This window comes from Anguilla anguilla, chromosome 2 (genome assembly GCF_013347855.1).
Source record: "Anguilla anguilla isolate fAngAng1 chromosome 2, fAngAng1.pri, whole genome shotgun sequence".
Lineage (NCBI taxonomy): Eukaryota > Metazoa > Chordata > Actinopteri > Anguilliformes > Anguillidae > Anguilla > Anguilla anguilla.
In genome coordinates, this window is record NC_049202.1 from 11,728,897 (window position 1) to 11,744,897 (window position 16,001).

At 42.0% G+C, this 16,001-nt stretch overlaps 1 protein-coding gene across 13 annotated transcripts in view; it reads right to left on the reverse strand.

Moving 5' to 3' along the window:
* The window catches only part of pcdh15b (protocadherin-related 15b), a 204,671-nt gene that overhangs the window by 47,531 nt on the left and 141,139 nt on the right, over window positions 1-16,001 (reverse strand). For all 13 annotated transcript variants that reach the window (XM_035406550.1, XM_035406556.1, XM_035406555.1 and 10 more), the window contains 5 exons: window positions 14,751-14,844; window positions 10,158-10,286; window positions 6,217-6,522; window positions 4,717-4,941; window positions 908-1,024 (listed from right to left, as the gene is read on the reverse strand). In XM_035406550.1, coding sequence (XP_035262441.1) covers window positions 908-1,024; window positions 4,717-4,941; window positions 6,217-6,522; window positions 10,158-10,286; window positions 14,751-14,844 — 871 coding nt within the window. The remainder of the gene's footprint in view (window positions 1-907; window positions 1,025-4,716; window positions 4,942-6,216; window positions 6,523-10,157; window positions 10,287-14,750; window positions 14,845-16,001) is intronic.

Here is a 16,001-nt window from a genome sequence, read left to right on the forward strand (position 1 = left end):
ACTCCTTATATCTATATAGCGATGCATCATAAATCTAACAATGTATTTTCATGCCCCATGATTCCTAACTGGTAATAGTGAAATTATTTCTGCAGTGCAGGGCATACCCCATGTCCTATGAGTGTTCCCGAGTATGCGGTTAGCAGATTGCTTTTACAGCTGCAAAGCTGCCCAGCCATGTCAATCAAAGTATTGTGATATCACAGATGAATCATACAACCACGGGGAGAACCCCCAAACAGTTTTAATTACATGCTGCATTCTGCCAATGGGAGAACATATTTTTGTGGAGCATGCCAAGTTTTTTTTTTTTTTTCAGCTACTGTAGACACAGCAACAAAATTTGAATGATTTCTGTCAGTTTCTTTGCAAAATTACTGTTTTGCAAGGTACTGTAATCAGTCATGACTGCTCCATATCTATTCCAAAGTACAGTTAAACAGGCACTTCAAATAAACTAGATTTATACTAGGTTCCGTGGGGATTTATTTTTGTGTCAAATTTCAGAATTATGTCAGAAATTACATTCAAACTTCGAGGAGATAAAAAGAGTCTGCCAATAAAAAGGAACATAAAACACAAAACTTTAAAGTGAGCTCATCACTCAGCTAAAATGAGCTATCAAATCATTCCGATCGTTTCAGTCATGGTAACAATAAACGACAGAGATAAACAACTTGAACAAATCAGAAAATTTCACCTGAAAGATCTGAAAGCATGTTGCTTTAAGGGTTAACGTGAAAAAAAAAAAAAAACCGTCAGAGAGCTTCAAAAGACTTGCTGAAGAAAGGAAAGCACTTGATTTTCCTCTCCACGCTCAAGAAGCGCACGGCACTCCTGAAACACGGACAAAGGGAGCGGCCCGGTTCCGGTATCGACCGGCCGCAAGGCCGACATTCACGCTCACCGCAGGGTCCTGGTCCTCGGCGAACACCGCGGTGATGACCGTTCCCTTGACAGCATCGGGCGCCACCATACCCCTGTACATGGCCCGACTGAACACCGGGGAGTAATCGTTCATATCCTGAAAAAAATCAAACAAAATAAAATTAAAAACCCACAAAGACATCGTTAGCGCTTTTGGAGCGGAAATCAGAACTGGATTAGTGACACATTTCAACAGAGCAGCTCCTTGAATGGTCCCCCTCTACTCCCTCCCTACTACGGAACGAATTTACAAGTGTCAGCCGCTAGTAGTGAAGATCCCATTAACACCAAGGGAAAGCACTAAACTAAAATGGCATATATTCAATAACGCATTATTGCGGAGCATTAATAATGCAACACGGGGGGTATGTGTTTTGGGACCGAGGGAAATTCCATATTCTGAGAGGCACGGTGTGATTTTGCCTACAGTGTGACGGGGGGGGGGGGGGGGGGGGCCCTTTGCCGAAACGATAAACGACCTGGGGGAATTATTAAGAGCCTTTTTTCTTTGCTGGAGAAAATTATTTATAAGAGATTCGCTAGTTTTTACTTAGGAGGAGTCCAGCAAGACTCAAGCCTGGGATGGCAAAGCAACCGCTGCCAGCTCCTGCACTGCAGCCATTCATCTCTGAAGACAGAGCTCCATTTGCATGCGTTCAATAGAGCCTCTTTCCCAGAGTCCAAGGAGAGGGCAGCGCAGCTGAGGAGTCCAAATCATCTAACCAGCATCTCTGCCGCCCTTCCAAGTCTCTCCCAAGACGTCCTTGGACGGGGCTCGAGCAAATAAAGGTTTTCATTGCTTCGAGACACGCAGGAAATAGCAGCGTTTGAGAATGCCCTTCGCGCAACATTGGGATGCAATGTTCAGGGGAGTCATTTCCAGCTGGAAATGAGAAAGTAACGCACACACACGCACATGCACACACACACATACACTTGCAAGCACATGCACACACACACACTCACACACATGCATGCACACACACACACACACACACAGACACATGCACGTGCACATTCTCACACACACACAAACACATTCACATGCATGCACATACACACACACACACACAGAGTTGCATGTGTATGCACAAGCGCACAGAAACACACATACACGCACACACATGCACATGCGCTTGCACATGCACAAACACCCACACTCACACATGCACGCGCACACACACACACATACACACGCACGTTTACACACGCACACACATGCACACAAACATGCACCTACAAGCACACACACAAACATGCACGCACACACACACGCACATACGTGCGCACACAAAAAAATGCACACACACACATACACAAAGCACACAAACATTTATTATTCTCCAAGCAGCAGTTTCACATCACTTCAATAAGGCCCATTGAGCACATATAACCCCACCCCTCTGATATCACAATGTCTCCATCTGCCGCATCGGACAATCCACTTTCTGCCCAGGACAGAGCAGCATGTTTCTCCTGCAGCTAATTAATAATTAGGGGTGTCACAAATGGACCCCGGTCTTTGTGGCCATTAAGTTTCTGTCAGATGCTCGCTCTACCTCATTTGAAAATTTTCTCCCTTTAAGTTGAAATTACCATGCAGGCTCTGATTACCCAAAGGCACTGTCCCCTAATGAGATTCCCTTTAAGACCTTACCGCTATAAGGAAGCTTAGACAATCCACTCCGTTAGAGCAGCAAGATGGTATTGAACATCTGGTATTGGCTCTTGTCTGAGTGCGTTTCGGTTCAAGGTTGAATCGCACACCAACAGCCCAGAGGGGATGCAACATGTCACAAAGCCATACGTCACTGGCAATTATGGGATGCAATCAGTCTACAGTGCCTCCGTTCACTGGAAACAGTCGCAGTTTAAAAGGATTAAAGCACCAGGAAATGGACGTGCTGTTACCCTTTTACCATGATAAAGAGATTGACTTTGCAAATCTATAGTTACTGTATAGAGCGAGAGATTTTTTCTCTAAGCGTGGACACAATTCTAATTTGAGTGCCAGAAAAGGACTGGAATCTTTGGTCCATTCATTCTTGGCACTGCAAGATACCATGGCTCCCATTCAATCAAAACACAATGCACTCTGTTCTGAAAGGAATAGGTCAATTTGATTGTTAGATGCCATTTTTCATGAATGTCAACGGCCACTAGTCATTTGAAACCACACAATGCAGTGTAATGGGCGCACCTAAGTTTGGCTACAATGGCACCTTTATGACTGCCGCAACTGGCATTGTATTTCCACACCAGTCCTTGTGGCCATAAATTCTACCGCCGTATGGCAGAATTCAGAGAGGAAATTGGGCAGTTTTGCATAGATGGGAGAGAAATTGTGCAGAAACAGTGGTGCCAGTGACAAAGAAATAAACAGGTGAGGTGGTGAGGAAGAATTAAACATTAAATCTAATGTACTTCAATTGGCTAACGACATTTAATGAGAAAATCAGTTGATGCAGTCAGTCATTTTGTAATTAAGTTCACGAAGTTGGACCTTTTTTTCCACTGGGTAACATTGGAAAAATCTTCTTCTGATTACTTTCCCCACCTGGCTGCACAACAACAATAATTCAATACCTTTGTTTTAATAATGAACTCCTGGTGGACACGAGTATACCTTTTTGTAATATCTTAACAGAGAAGGGAAAGAATGTGAGCAAATTTAATTTAAGCTCTGTGGATATGACTAAACAAGATTTAATACTGAAAACCTTTGCAAAACAAATAAATAAATAAACAAAGACTGTCAAGGTTACTGAGTGATCCTTAAGAAAGAGCAATAAAGGAAGGGAAATTGAACCGGCTACATTAGTATGAGTTCATGTTGGGTTTATCAAGTGAGAACATGAATAAATTGCTAGTCCCCTATCAAAAAAGTCTGAACACATAAGAAATTACAACAAAGGATGTCCTTATCTGAGGAATACAAATGTACTTTTCTTGACTGACAGCGAGCAAGCTCAATGTCACTGGAAAACATACCATTTTAACAATGCAAAAAGTTTGCTTATGACTTGCAGATAGAAACACACTGAAGATATTGAGATGAATTTCAGCTATGATTTAGGGCCATACTAACTGTGTGCATGTGCTCCTGCAGGCATACACCAGTTCAGCCTAGGCCCTATATTTGCAGCTATGTAATTACTAATAATTCATAATTAGCAAAGATCGGGAGGAGTCATAACTGGGCACTAGGACATAACTAGGACACAATCGCCAATCCCAACTTGTGGAGGAAATAAGGAAACAAGCTATTAAAAAACAAAAAAAACTTTAATTTCTTCTGTTGCTATTGTGTAACATTACATATTTGCTAAAGCCTTTGCTATATGCTTTATGGCCGTTTCCATTAACCGGAGCTGATTTTCTGCTCCCTGCTGCAAGCAAATTTTCATTCAGCTGACGCGCGACGGTTATTCCCCCGAAACACTATAAATCACACATCCGCAATCCTGACAAAATAGAGTCCTCACAGACCTAATGATCGCTCGCACGTAAAAAAATCCCTGCCTTACTGTAGTGCTGTACTGTATCAATCAGTCAGCATGCTCGCCTTATGTAAGAGCTGATGAATGTGGAAATAGAGGAGGGCCAATTTATCTTGGACAGTGTCATCTCGTGAAGACGGTTCTGCGGCTTTAGCAATCTGCAAAGTGGCCTTCACGGGGCCTACTTAATTAGTTTGCGAGGCACATCTCTACATTTTCAACTGTAAGTGGGATTTTGCGAACATCGTGAGCGTCAGTGAGGGGGAAAAACAGAGAGGAGAAGTCTTACTGTGACTTTTACGGTGACAGTGGCCATCCCTGGGGGCATGTTCCCACCACTGTCCAAGGCCTCCACCACAAAGGTGTAGGTGGCCCCTGAAGCGGAGAGGTTCTCGAAATCCAGCGCCTGCAGCACCGATAGCTGCCCGGTAACCGGACTGATGGAGAACAGCTGCCTGGCCTCCTCTGTCCTTATCCGGTAGGTGACGTTGGAGTCGAGGTCTGCGTCTTTGGCCTGGGTCAAACAAAAGAAAGTCGCAAGCTGAAAGGCTCTACATACACCAGATTAACACTTAACTGTTTCTACAAGCTCATAAACTCATAAGCAAGAAATCCAAAATGTTCTGGGAAGTAATTAATATGTGAGTCAGATCTGTTACCATGCAGTTAAAATTATGTTCTTACAACACTGGAGAGGGCGGCAGTTATTTCTCCATTTGCCTCAAATTGACTTAATCTACACGCTTGATCCACTGCACTTAACCTATCCTGATATTCAACAGAGAGAATGTAATATTCAACAGCAGCACCCCTCCCCCCGTGCACAGTCCCTCACAACGAGCTGCGCACTTCCCCTCTGGAATTAGCGATGTCTTATTGACAACGGAATCAAAAGTGAATCACGCCAGGTTATCCAGGCGTTTGAAAGCCTCGGAAGTAGCAGTCATTCATGTGGAGTGCTCAAAGGGTACCGCTTTACACACTGATAAAGTAAAAAAAAAAAAAAAAAACCCTTCAGTGCCTTCATTTTCTAAGAATCACAGCCCATCACGGGGGCTTTCCGGGGAACGTGATGATGATGAAGATGATGACGGGCCTGTCGCCGAAGACAGATCAGCGGTCGCGCTGTCAGCGGCCGGGGTGTCACTCAATCACTCATTCAGGATGAGCTGCTAATAACAGCCTTTCCGAGCTTCAGCGGCGTAATTGTGCGTGTCTCCTCGTGCTCACAGGAAGCATTCGCTTCACTTGAAAGAATCCCGAACATTGCGTCAAACTTACAGCGCAAAAGGCAGACGAGTTAAATCTACTGTACCTAAAATCTTGTGCTCGGATGGACTGACGCACACACACAGGTGCGCTCAACGGAAAATGACCGTGGAACGACACGTGCCGCACTTCACATGTCAAAGCAAAACAGTAACCCATCCGGGGCCAGAAGAATGCGGTTCTCTGCTGATAACTGAAATCAATCTGAGTATCTCTAAGAGTCATGCTGGACAAGTGTATTTTTTTCTCGTTAAAGAGGATCGTGTTGCACCTGCGGTAAACTCAGACTGCTCGTGATGGCAGGGTTGGGCATCTGTCCCCTTTGCGTGGAGCTGATATCATCATCTCACAACCTCCAGGGTCTTAAGAGCGCCTAATGACCTGGCATGCTTTGATGCAACAGATGTTTAGACTGGGGACTCCCGCTGCTGGGGGGGAGGGGTTGGAGGGGGGAGGGGACGTGGGGGTCGGGGGGGGGGGGGGTGAGGTGGCACGGCAGGGCAGGGTTTACTGCACTCACGCTCAGCTGCAGGATGACCGTGCCCACGGGGCCATTCTCCGGCAGGCTGACCGCGTAGGAGGCCTGGGTGAAGACGGGGCTGTTGTCGTCGACGTCCAGCACCTGGACGGAGAGCGTGACGGTGGCGCGGCGGGGGTCCACGGCGCCGTCCGAGGCCTCCACCACCAGGTGGTACTCGCTCCGGGCCTCGCGGTCCAGGGGCACGCCCGTGAAGACGGTGCCGTTGCTGTTGATCCTGAACAGCCCGGCGTGGTTCACCAGCCGGTACCTCACCTGTCCGTTAACCCCCGCATCCGGATCAGTGGCCTGGAGATCACAGGGGCCGCAGTTATCCACACGGCCAAGAAGATTAATAAACAAAACCCACGGCCTGCTTCAAGAGAGAAAATTCCACAGGATGTATACCAAGGATACTCGGATCTGACCCTTGAGGCAAGTAGTACTGCTGCTTTTTCTCCCTACCCAATAGTTAATTGATTGATTAGTGCCACTGATTAGCCAGAGATTGAACTCACTAGGTGGCCCATGTTTAAATCAGTCATTATTAGAAAGGACTAATGAAAGCCAGCAGTACTACTGGCCTCAAGGGCCAGATTTGAGTATCCCTGATGTATCCCTTTCATCAGACGCAATATTATAGTGCCATCATTTAACATTCAAAAAGTCATGAAATCTGTACAAATTATATTAAAATATATCTATTAGAATATTCAGAATAATCCCCTGTTGTGCTGGAATAACCATTTTCATCTAAACACGTTCTGGGTCAGAAACCTGGTAGTATCTCAACCATTCCAACACAGGAGTACCACACTCCATACTAATATGTACAGTTATGAAAGAATGCCCCATGACTCTTAGGTAAACCTTCCAACTCGTAATATTGTACTTAGAAAAAACAAAAAGTAAGGGGTATAGTCATAATAAAAATCACAGATAAGAAAACATGGGTTTTAAGGGGTTTCTGACCCCTTGAGGGCCAAGAAGAGCTGCAATACTAATTCCCTGTTGAATACGACAGCTCATTACAATTTGGCCAAGAGCTTGAAAGTAGTCCTAATAGTTTCTGAAAAGCAGTCATATCTTCCTTTTCCTTTTTAATTACTGACGAGGAAGGAGGGAAAACCCACCCTCTGGGTTTTGGGTGCATTTCAGCTGGCACCGTGCCAGGTGACACCACAATCCTCCTCTCAGCCGGGGTTACAACACAGCGAAGTGAGCGTTTGATTGGGGTGAATCTGTGGCACTTACTGTAAGGTAAAGTTCAGCTTGCACAGGCTGGAATGTTAGCATTCATTGTTTGACAGAGGAATTAAATCTGCTGACCTGACCGAAGATGACCGGCTAATGAGCTTGTTGACTCTACCGTTGATTAAAATCAATCCTGAAACCAGCAGCTGACCACTTTAGGAGCAATTACAAATCAGAGCAAGCAATTCTTACACAAACTGACATTTGAGTTGAATACAAATGTGAGGATGGACTTAGAATTAACGTTTCTTTTGAACATGTTAATAAAAATGCATTTTCATGAAAATTAAAGGATAGGGCATAGGTAGAATTAAGTATAAGTTAATATTAAATTTATAACTTAAATGATAACATTATGTCTATTAAAAATCTGTACCTTGGACACAGCACAGAGTACTGTACAATTAGTCATAAAATGAATGTTCATAGTCTAGAGACACAAAATGGCTGCCTTAATTTTCATTTTATATTTGTGCTCTTTTTATACTTTTATTCACCTGTCTTAGTACATTAGAACAGTACAGCAACGTAACACCAAAGTCACATCATTTATTCTCCTACAATTGTGAACATGTTTATGAATTCTCTGTGCCTGCATTTCAGAGTAGTTTATGTGATATCGACTTGCTTTAAATTAGCTTTGAGGTTCTTAAAAAGCAACAACTTGACCTATACTATACTATGCAGAAATACTATAAAATCGAACATAGCAAAGACTGAACTGTCAGACTATTTTCATACTGTGAATACACACACAGGGTTAAACGTACATAGCTTTAGTTTTGTTGTACATCTTTAATAAACAACAACAAAAATTTTTTTTAAAGCTTTTCTTTTACTTTGCCCACACTAAGAACAGAAAACTAAAAATGAACATTGTAATTCAGCACTTGCAGGCATCCAGAGTGCTTTTATCAAGCACTTAAAAAGGTCATAGCAATGAAAGCATTTATCTACTCGGAGATCAATTCAAAGTTAATTAAAATGGTTTATAAGAAAACCGTGTGAGCAGCTGTGCAGCACAATAGTGTCAGTAAACACTTGAAATTGCTAAGGTGTAATTACACTAGTGTGGAAGGCTCTGGTAAGGGCAGGCAGTAAGCTCTGATTTCTCATGCCTCCTCACGCGGCCCGTCTTGTAAATACAGTGACACGCGTTTCTGTGCTGATGAACGGAAAGGAGCACCTGGCTCAGCACAAAGTGCCAGGCGGCGACTGGGCGGCTGATTCTATTAACAGGGAGATAATGAAAGCAAACAGAGCAGCTTCCGCCATTTTCCCCAATTAGCGGCTATATTTCACGCAACTTTTATCGCTCTGCTGAGGCGAATTCGAACACGTCCGCCCTCGAGTCGCTTCTTCGCATCACAAAACGCAAACGCAGCTGTGTTGACAGACAGCAGACAGGTACAATATTTCATTTGAGAAAAATAAAACTAACAAACAAAAACAACAACAGAGGAAGCGGTTAGCACCTCTTCAAAAAACGAAACAAAAAAAAACGCAGAACAAACAGCTCGTCAGACGAGAAGGTCGCACGACTTTTCCCGGCAGATGGGACACTGCTGCGATCAGTCACAGGCGTAATTTCGGACGTACAGTATGTCATGTACCTGCTAATGACCCAGCTCACATTTCGGGGCACGCAGCCAAACTCCCAAGTCAACGAACGAGGGCCGACGGACCGGCGCGTTTAATGCTGGCAGCGACGCGGCGTGTTAGGATCCTCAGCGTGACACGGACGCTCCGCGGACGTCCCGCCACGGACGAGGCGAGCCGCCGTTTAGGGGCCGTTAGTCTCGGACCGCGTCCAGCGCTCATGACTCACGGATGACTGACAGACCGGAGCGAGCGTCGGACCGGAGGAGAGACGGGGCGGGCGAGCGAGACAACCATCAATCAGCGTCGCTCCCGTCAACGGCCACCGCCATTTTTCATCAGGACGCTGTCCGGAGTTAACATCAACCGAGCGATGCGAGACAAATCACACATACAAAAAATAAATAAATAAATAAATAGATAAAATAAAATAGGGTCTCGGAATCTACGAACAGATGCTCTCCGAAGATGTCTCATCGCATTAGTCTCCGATTATTTTTCAAACAAACTGGAGCGCTATTAATCTTAACCAGTAATTAAAGCTCCTTGGGGCTTAACGCAGCTGAACAATGCTGCTCATTATGGGATGTCTCTGAAGGTGACAAATTATTTAAATGACTTTTATTTAATTGGAAAATTGTAGACACACTAAAATAAAGGTATTGGGCAGGGCGGTTGCTAGGGGATACTGGGCTGCCGTTGGTTTCGGGTTCTTGGCAGCTGGTCATTGTGGTTCAGCGCTACGATCCAGAGAGCGTGTTGGACACTGAGGTCCCTGGCACCGTGCTTCCCCTCCACAAGGACCCCAAATGCCATAATAAGCCAAATGCCAGCCACAGAAATAGAATTGCAAGAATTACTGATACTTTACATAGCAGAAGCCAAATGGAATTATATTGTGCCAATTCCGAATTTTGCCTCTCAGTCAGATGTTACTCTACATCTACAACAGACTAATTGTGGTTCCACAGTGTAGGGTATCTAATTCACAATGACATAGCCATGCTTTCTGGGATAGTCTCATTCAAATCAAACCAACTGTTCAGACATACATACATGCTGTTTATATTTATATACGGCGACGGACATACCTTTACTTGACCAACAAACAAATTGGCCTCCTCTTCCTTCACAGTGAAGTTTTTGGGCAGAAGCAGGTCAAAGACAGGATCGTTGTCATTGACGTCAGTGACCACTATTGTTACAGTGGCTGTGGAGATCTGTAACCAAAGAAAAGCAAACAAAATTGCTCTGACATTTTGAAGAAAAAAAAAAAGTTTTCACAACAGAAAGAAGCTGCCATTTGCTTTCCAGAAGTCATGCATATTCCATAAATAGACATAAATAGAGAATGCTGCATTGTGACAAGCCAAACACAAACAAGTAAATAATACATTTACAAATAATTCTAATTCATAAATCAACATCAACGTGTTAAAAAATGAAAATTGATCAAATACAGTTTCTGCCAACTTGCTAGCACTATAGCTCCTGTCAACAAATACAATTTACTGATGAATTTACATAGCTCTTGTAAAATGATGCTGTGTTTGGATTCAGGCTCAGACAACAAATAATTAAATTAAAATTTAGTTAATATTTATCACTTAATTTGCATTGTGGTGAGAATGCTATGGCAACAGAACCAGAACAAACAAGCATATCTCCACACATCATATTTCTTGTGAGAATTACACAATGTAGAAATGAAACACTTCATCATAACCTTGAATAAATATATTATGAAGAAACACCGAACCTTCAGAACTGAAGATCATATTCTTGTACATGAACACTTATACAAATTGAGGTAATTATGTGATGCTTTTAAAAAATGTAACTTTGTGAAGTACTGTCTCATAGATAATACTGACACATAATAAATGTACATCTGAACTTTCATAATCTTTCAAAGTTATTTTTGTGTACAGCACACAATTGTTGATAAATGTCTACAAGAACAACAAGCTGTAAGGAAAAAAGGATTGAATAACACAATTATAGTGATTCGACAGTTACTTCAGTCAAAGAGGGTGCAATAAACAGGAACATTACATGCTGCTTAGCTGTGAAATTATAACCTCAGTGCCTCACTGTCTGAACAAACGTGACGTGTGACTGCATCAGGCGTCGGAATACACTGTTACACTACTGAACTCAAACCCAAAGGCAAGAGGGCAAAGACCATCGTAACCTTTCATCATAGGCCATGAAGGCCAGCTATGGATTCACCATCCACCGTAAATAAGGGTCCCCTGGCCTTGCAAGGAAAAATGAAATCCTGCTAGCGATGATACGAAATGAAGTTGAACCTATTAGGCATTTGGAAGAAGAGAAGCACAGGGCAACTGATACCCCCTAAGTTTTAGCCACATCAAGGACGCTTCCCGCCAAAACCCCAGCTTTTGTGTTTAAGACACATTTCACCATGTCCTAAACACAAAGAAAACAGTTCTGAACAATGGCACTGTATTCGACTGCTTTAATTTCCCAGCTGTTAGAAGGCACGTGGGTTTTATAACAAAACCCCCTCAACACTCACAATCTAACAGGTTAGGCTGTTGGAGCTACTTTACGGTAGAAATCCAACTGCAAATGACCTAGCACTTTCACAGCTTTTCATAAATGCGGCAGGGTTCAATGAGTGATATTTTAAGCAATTTGCCTTATAGGAGGTGGCTGTCAGAGAAGATTTCAACCTACACTTTTAATCTGCAGCTGAACATGGGCAAGGGAGATTTACTTGTACAGCATCACACATATGATGGATTCACTCTAGACTTTGAAGCCAATTAGGTTCTCTCTAGCCTGGTGGTATCAAAGCAGATCATTGCATTAGGTCCGTAGCCATCATTTTGATGTTGATTAATGGCTTTCTGTACTTTATCTTGAAGAATAACCCCTCTGTGGTGTCCTCCCTCCCCTCTGCCATCAAATTATAAAGAAGGGCAAATATATCTTTGAAAGGTAATTACACCCAGGCATAATAGTGGCTTGATAAGAAAGCACTTCCAGAGCAACAAACATCAATGATACAAGTGAAATGGCAACATTTGACCAGGCTAATGGTTAGAAGGTTACAAGGATTTTTTTTTTATGCTAGCATTAGCATTGCCAAATATGTAAGCAATACAGTCTTTTAAAACATACTGACAACCCTAGGAAAAATCTGGAAGACCTTTGAAGTGGCACAGCACTACCAAAGTGGAAGAACAGATTTAACAGTTCTCTCGCTGACTAAATGTACCCAGCAGCCAAAAAAAAAAAAAAAAACTAACATGATTTCAAAATCATAGCCACGATTGAAACTACACTGCAAAAAGACATTTTCTTTAAAAAGAGCACTAAATGCACTGTGCTACAAAAAAGCATTTGCCCCCTTCCTAAATTTCCTCTATTATTGCATACTTGTCACACTGAATGGTTTCAGATCTTTAGACAGACTGTAATATTAGACAAAGAGATTGAGGAAATCAGTAAGCGGGGAAAATTCTTTTTCGTGGCACCGTAGCATAGTGAGCTCCACACAGCTAGTGATCTCCCCTGTCAGTCATTTCTCAAATACAAAAAAAAAGAAAAAAACCATAAGGTTTTCAAAATGAAATTAATCTCACGTATGCTGTGCCCCGTGTACAGCAGATCAAAGAAAATCGTTTTAAAAATTCATAGTTACTTACCAAGTGACATAAAAATGACTCAAGAAAATAAAATGGTCTTTTTTACACTGGTTCCCTCATGGCAATTTGAAAAAAAAACATATTACAAAGAGTGCGCCAAACTGGGGATTCTTCAATAAAACATTATTGATAGGATAAGACCAACACTAATCTTTCGTAGATACTATTCAAATGTATTGACATAGGCTACACTACCTCACGGTCTGCTGTGCTTTATCAATAATGAAGAGGGGAAATATTTATGTTTCAGCCTCTGCCATATTCACTCTTATTGTATTTCTAAGAGCATAGAGTAGTTAATTATTCCCCAAAATAACCTCAAAGCTAATGTAAAAAGAGTGGATAAAAAATAAAACACTTTGCAATGAATGCACATAGAATTCATAAAAAATGCGCACAACTGCAAAAGGGAAATAAAAGGCTTTAATAGTGTTTCTCTAGACTGGGGAATTCATTTTACTGTAACAATTTATTACTAGTTGCTGCATATAATGGCATAAAATAAAGAAGATTCATCTTTTATCTAGTAAGGTTGATCAGACCGATATCCCTTTTCTTTTACAGAGCTGCGTTCATGCCATGACTGCACACTGTCCCCTACTTGGAGTAGGACAGAGTTACAGGTCTGTCTGCTTTCCATAATCCCACTAAATACCCCAGAGCCTCGGTCAGAGGTCACACAGGTCAGGAGTTCAACGCCCCCGTTGACCTGATTCCGTTCTAATCTTTCCCATACCTCACTCAACTGAACACTTAGGTTAGTCAGTTTGGTAAAAATTGGCCAATGGCCAACTGATCTTGAAAGGTCAGTGCATTTCAAAGACCTCTCCTGCACGCACTTCAGTTTTGCAATGAGTCCATGATTTCATGAACAAAGAGGGAGTGCTGTGGTGATAGAGCAGGGAAATAAACTGTCAGCCAGCAGTGGAGGGATTTAAGTAGTGTCCTCTGGTGTTTCACTCTCCTTTCCTAAGACAATCGCACAAGATTTCTCCATTAAAGAGGAAAGGATTTATCACCAAAGTGGGAAAAATGCCAATTAAACTGCCAATTAAGGTGACTTCTGATTAAATCGGGAGGGGATATTTAGTCATAAGCGCTTGGCAGGAGACAGAGATTTGTATTCATTTTCCACAAAGGTCACAACGTTCCCAAGTTAAACCTGCATTAAAATGCTGCAGCTGGCATAACGGACTCTAATGTGACACAAATCTGTCTTTGACACTTCTGTCATTGAGCTAGAGGTGAAAAGTAAAGCGAGGATTTGAGAACCATTAGTTACTACTTAGTCACTGTTTACTCTAACTAAATACGTTTTATGAAATACTGATAGAATAGATGAATTTAAAATACATACTCCAGGCGCACCAAGTGAACTCACTGTCACAGTTATTGTACATTATAATGCACTCTCATGAACCTTTCTTAACTCAGATTACATTTGTTGGGCTAAAAACAACTTATTTGGAAATACCATAGCTTAGAAGGACATTTAATAGTGTTATGCAATAGTATAAATGACAAAAAACAGGCAGGTTTTAAGTCTGGCATACATTCAATGAGGTGTATGTTAATCTTCTGTGAATCTGAAATGCAAAAACCATTAAAGTCATCCATCTAGCTAGAAGGGGAAGTATATAAATCTGTAGGACTTGCACTGGCATGAACTCCTTTATCATTTCGCTTCATCAGTTTTGAAGGAACCCCTTTTAAATACATAATCACACGTCTCTATGCAATACTCCCCAAACTGAATAACATAAAATAAGTCCACGCTGCATAGCTGCAATCCCCTCCCCATTCATTTATCTTTATTCTCTAAATTAATTACTTCCTGGCCTATGGAACATGCTTTGCACTGCTGCCCATTCTTCTCCATTTAGTTAAATTCCTTTTGTGATTTTGACCAGGGGCCCACCCTTCTACACAGGCCTAGGGAGCCCGCGGGGACACAGGAACATGCAAAATCTCGCTACGCCTGTTCCCCTGGCAGCAGGGGGACCGTACCCCCTCTGGGCGACCGTCGCCGGCGGTGATGGTCAGGATGTAGTGATCTGTGGTCTCCCTGTCCAGCGCCTTCCCCAGTAAAAGTAGCCCTGAACTGTGAGGAGAAGAAACAAATGAGTTCAGAAAACTGTAAATGTGCCACAAGCCTTGTGTGAGAAAAAAATGCTCTCTTTCATTGTCTTACTGTGAAATTAAACGTAAATAAATGAACAAATATTACATGAAACACTATACGTGATACAAAGGCTTCCAGTACATTAGATTAAACTATAAACATCACACTGAAATAATGATTAATAAAAAAATGTCAATGTAAATATTGCATTAATAGAATTGTAGATTTTTCAGAGACACAAAAAATCTGTTTTTTTTTTTGGTACAAAATGCTCTTGGCAAGGCATAAAATTAAATAGGCAGGCACTTTTTAAATGGTGGACATGTTCATTGTTTTGGTTTGCATGGCTCAGATTGATGTAGACATTTTTAAATCTCTTAAAGAAGCAAATATCCAATTTTAAATGAAAGAAAAGGCGGGACACAGGCAGGTGCACCACACAGTGACATGCACACATTCCACCCAGATCTCTCCTCAGTGGGCAGATTATGCGTGGCACCATTGTCAATCACAGCATTTAAATCGCAAAGGAACTTGGACTGAATTACTTGGACATGCATGCTGCTATGATTCCAGAACTTTCGCAGGGCATTGATTCAATGTTTAATTGCAGGGGATTAATTACTGGGATTAAGATTAATTCCTGTCAGATTTACTTTCTAGTTTGTATTCAACTCAGTTTTACAGTGCTGTTCCTGACTGGGGTGTAATTTAAAGCTAGTGTGATGCTTTGTCCATGTACGTGTGTACTTATTTTTCTTTCTATTCCTTTCAACTACAATTTGTTCTCCAGAGTTTGCGCTGCAGTATACAAAGATTTATGGGAAAATGCTCAGAGGCATTGCTTCAGTAATAGGTGGCTACAAATTATCCAGTATGTACCTTTTGCATTCAAATATTTTTAACTGCTATTTGTCAGGAATATGCTTTAAAAAACACAGGGAAGATCTAACATCTGTCTTTTCAAATTTTCTATATTATTAAAAAAAAGATTTAATTTAGTATTCCATGTAATGATAGTAAAATGACATATATTGTTTCATTCTGAACTTAACCCTCAATTAACCAGCATGAGAGAAGCATTCATTCATATCTGTATAACAAACAGTCCTGCATGTGTTTTGGCCTGCTACACA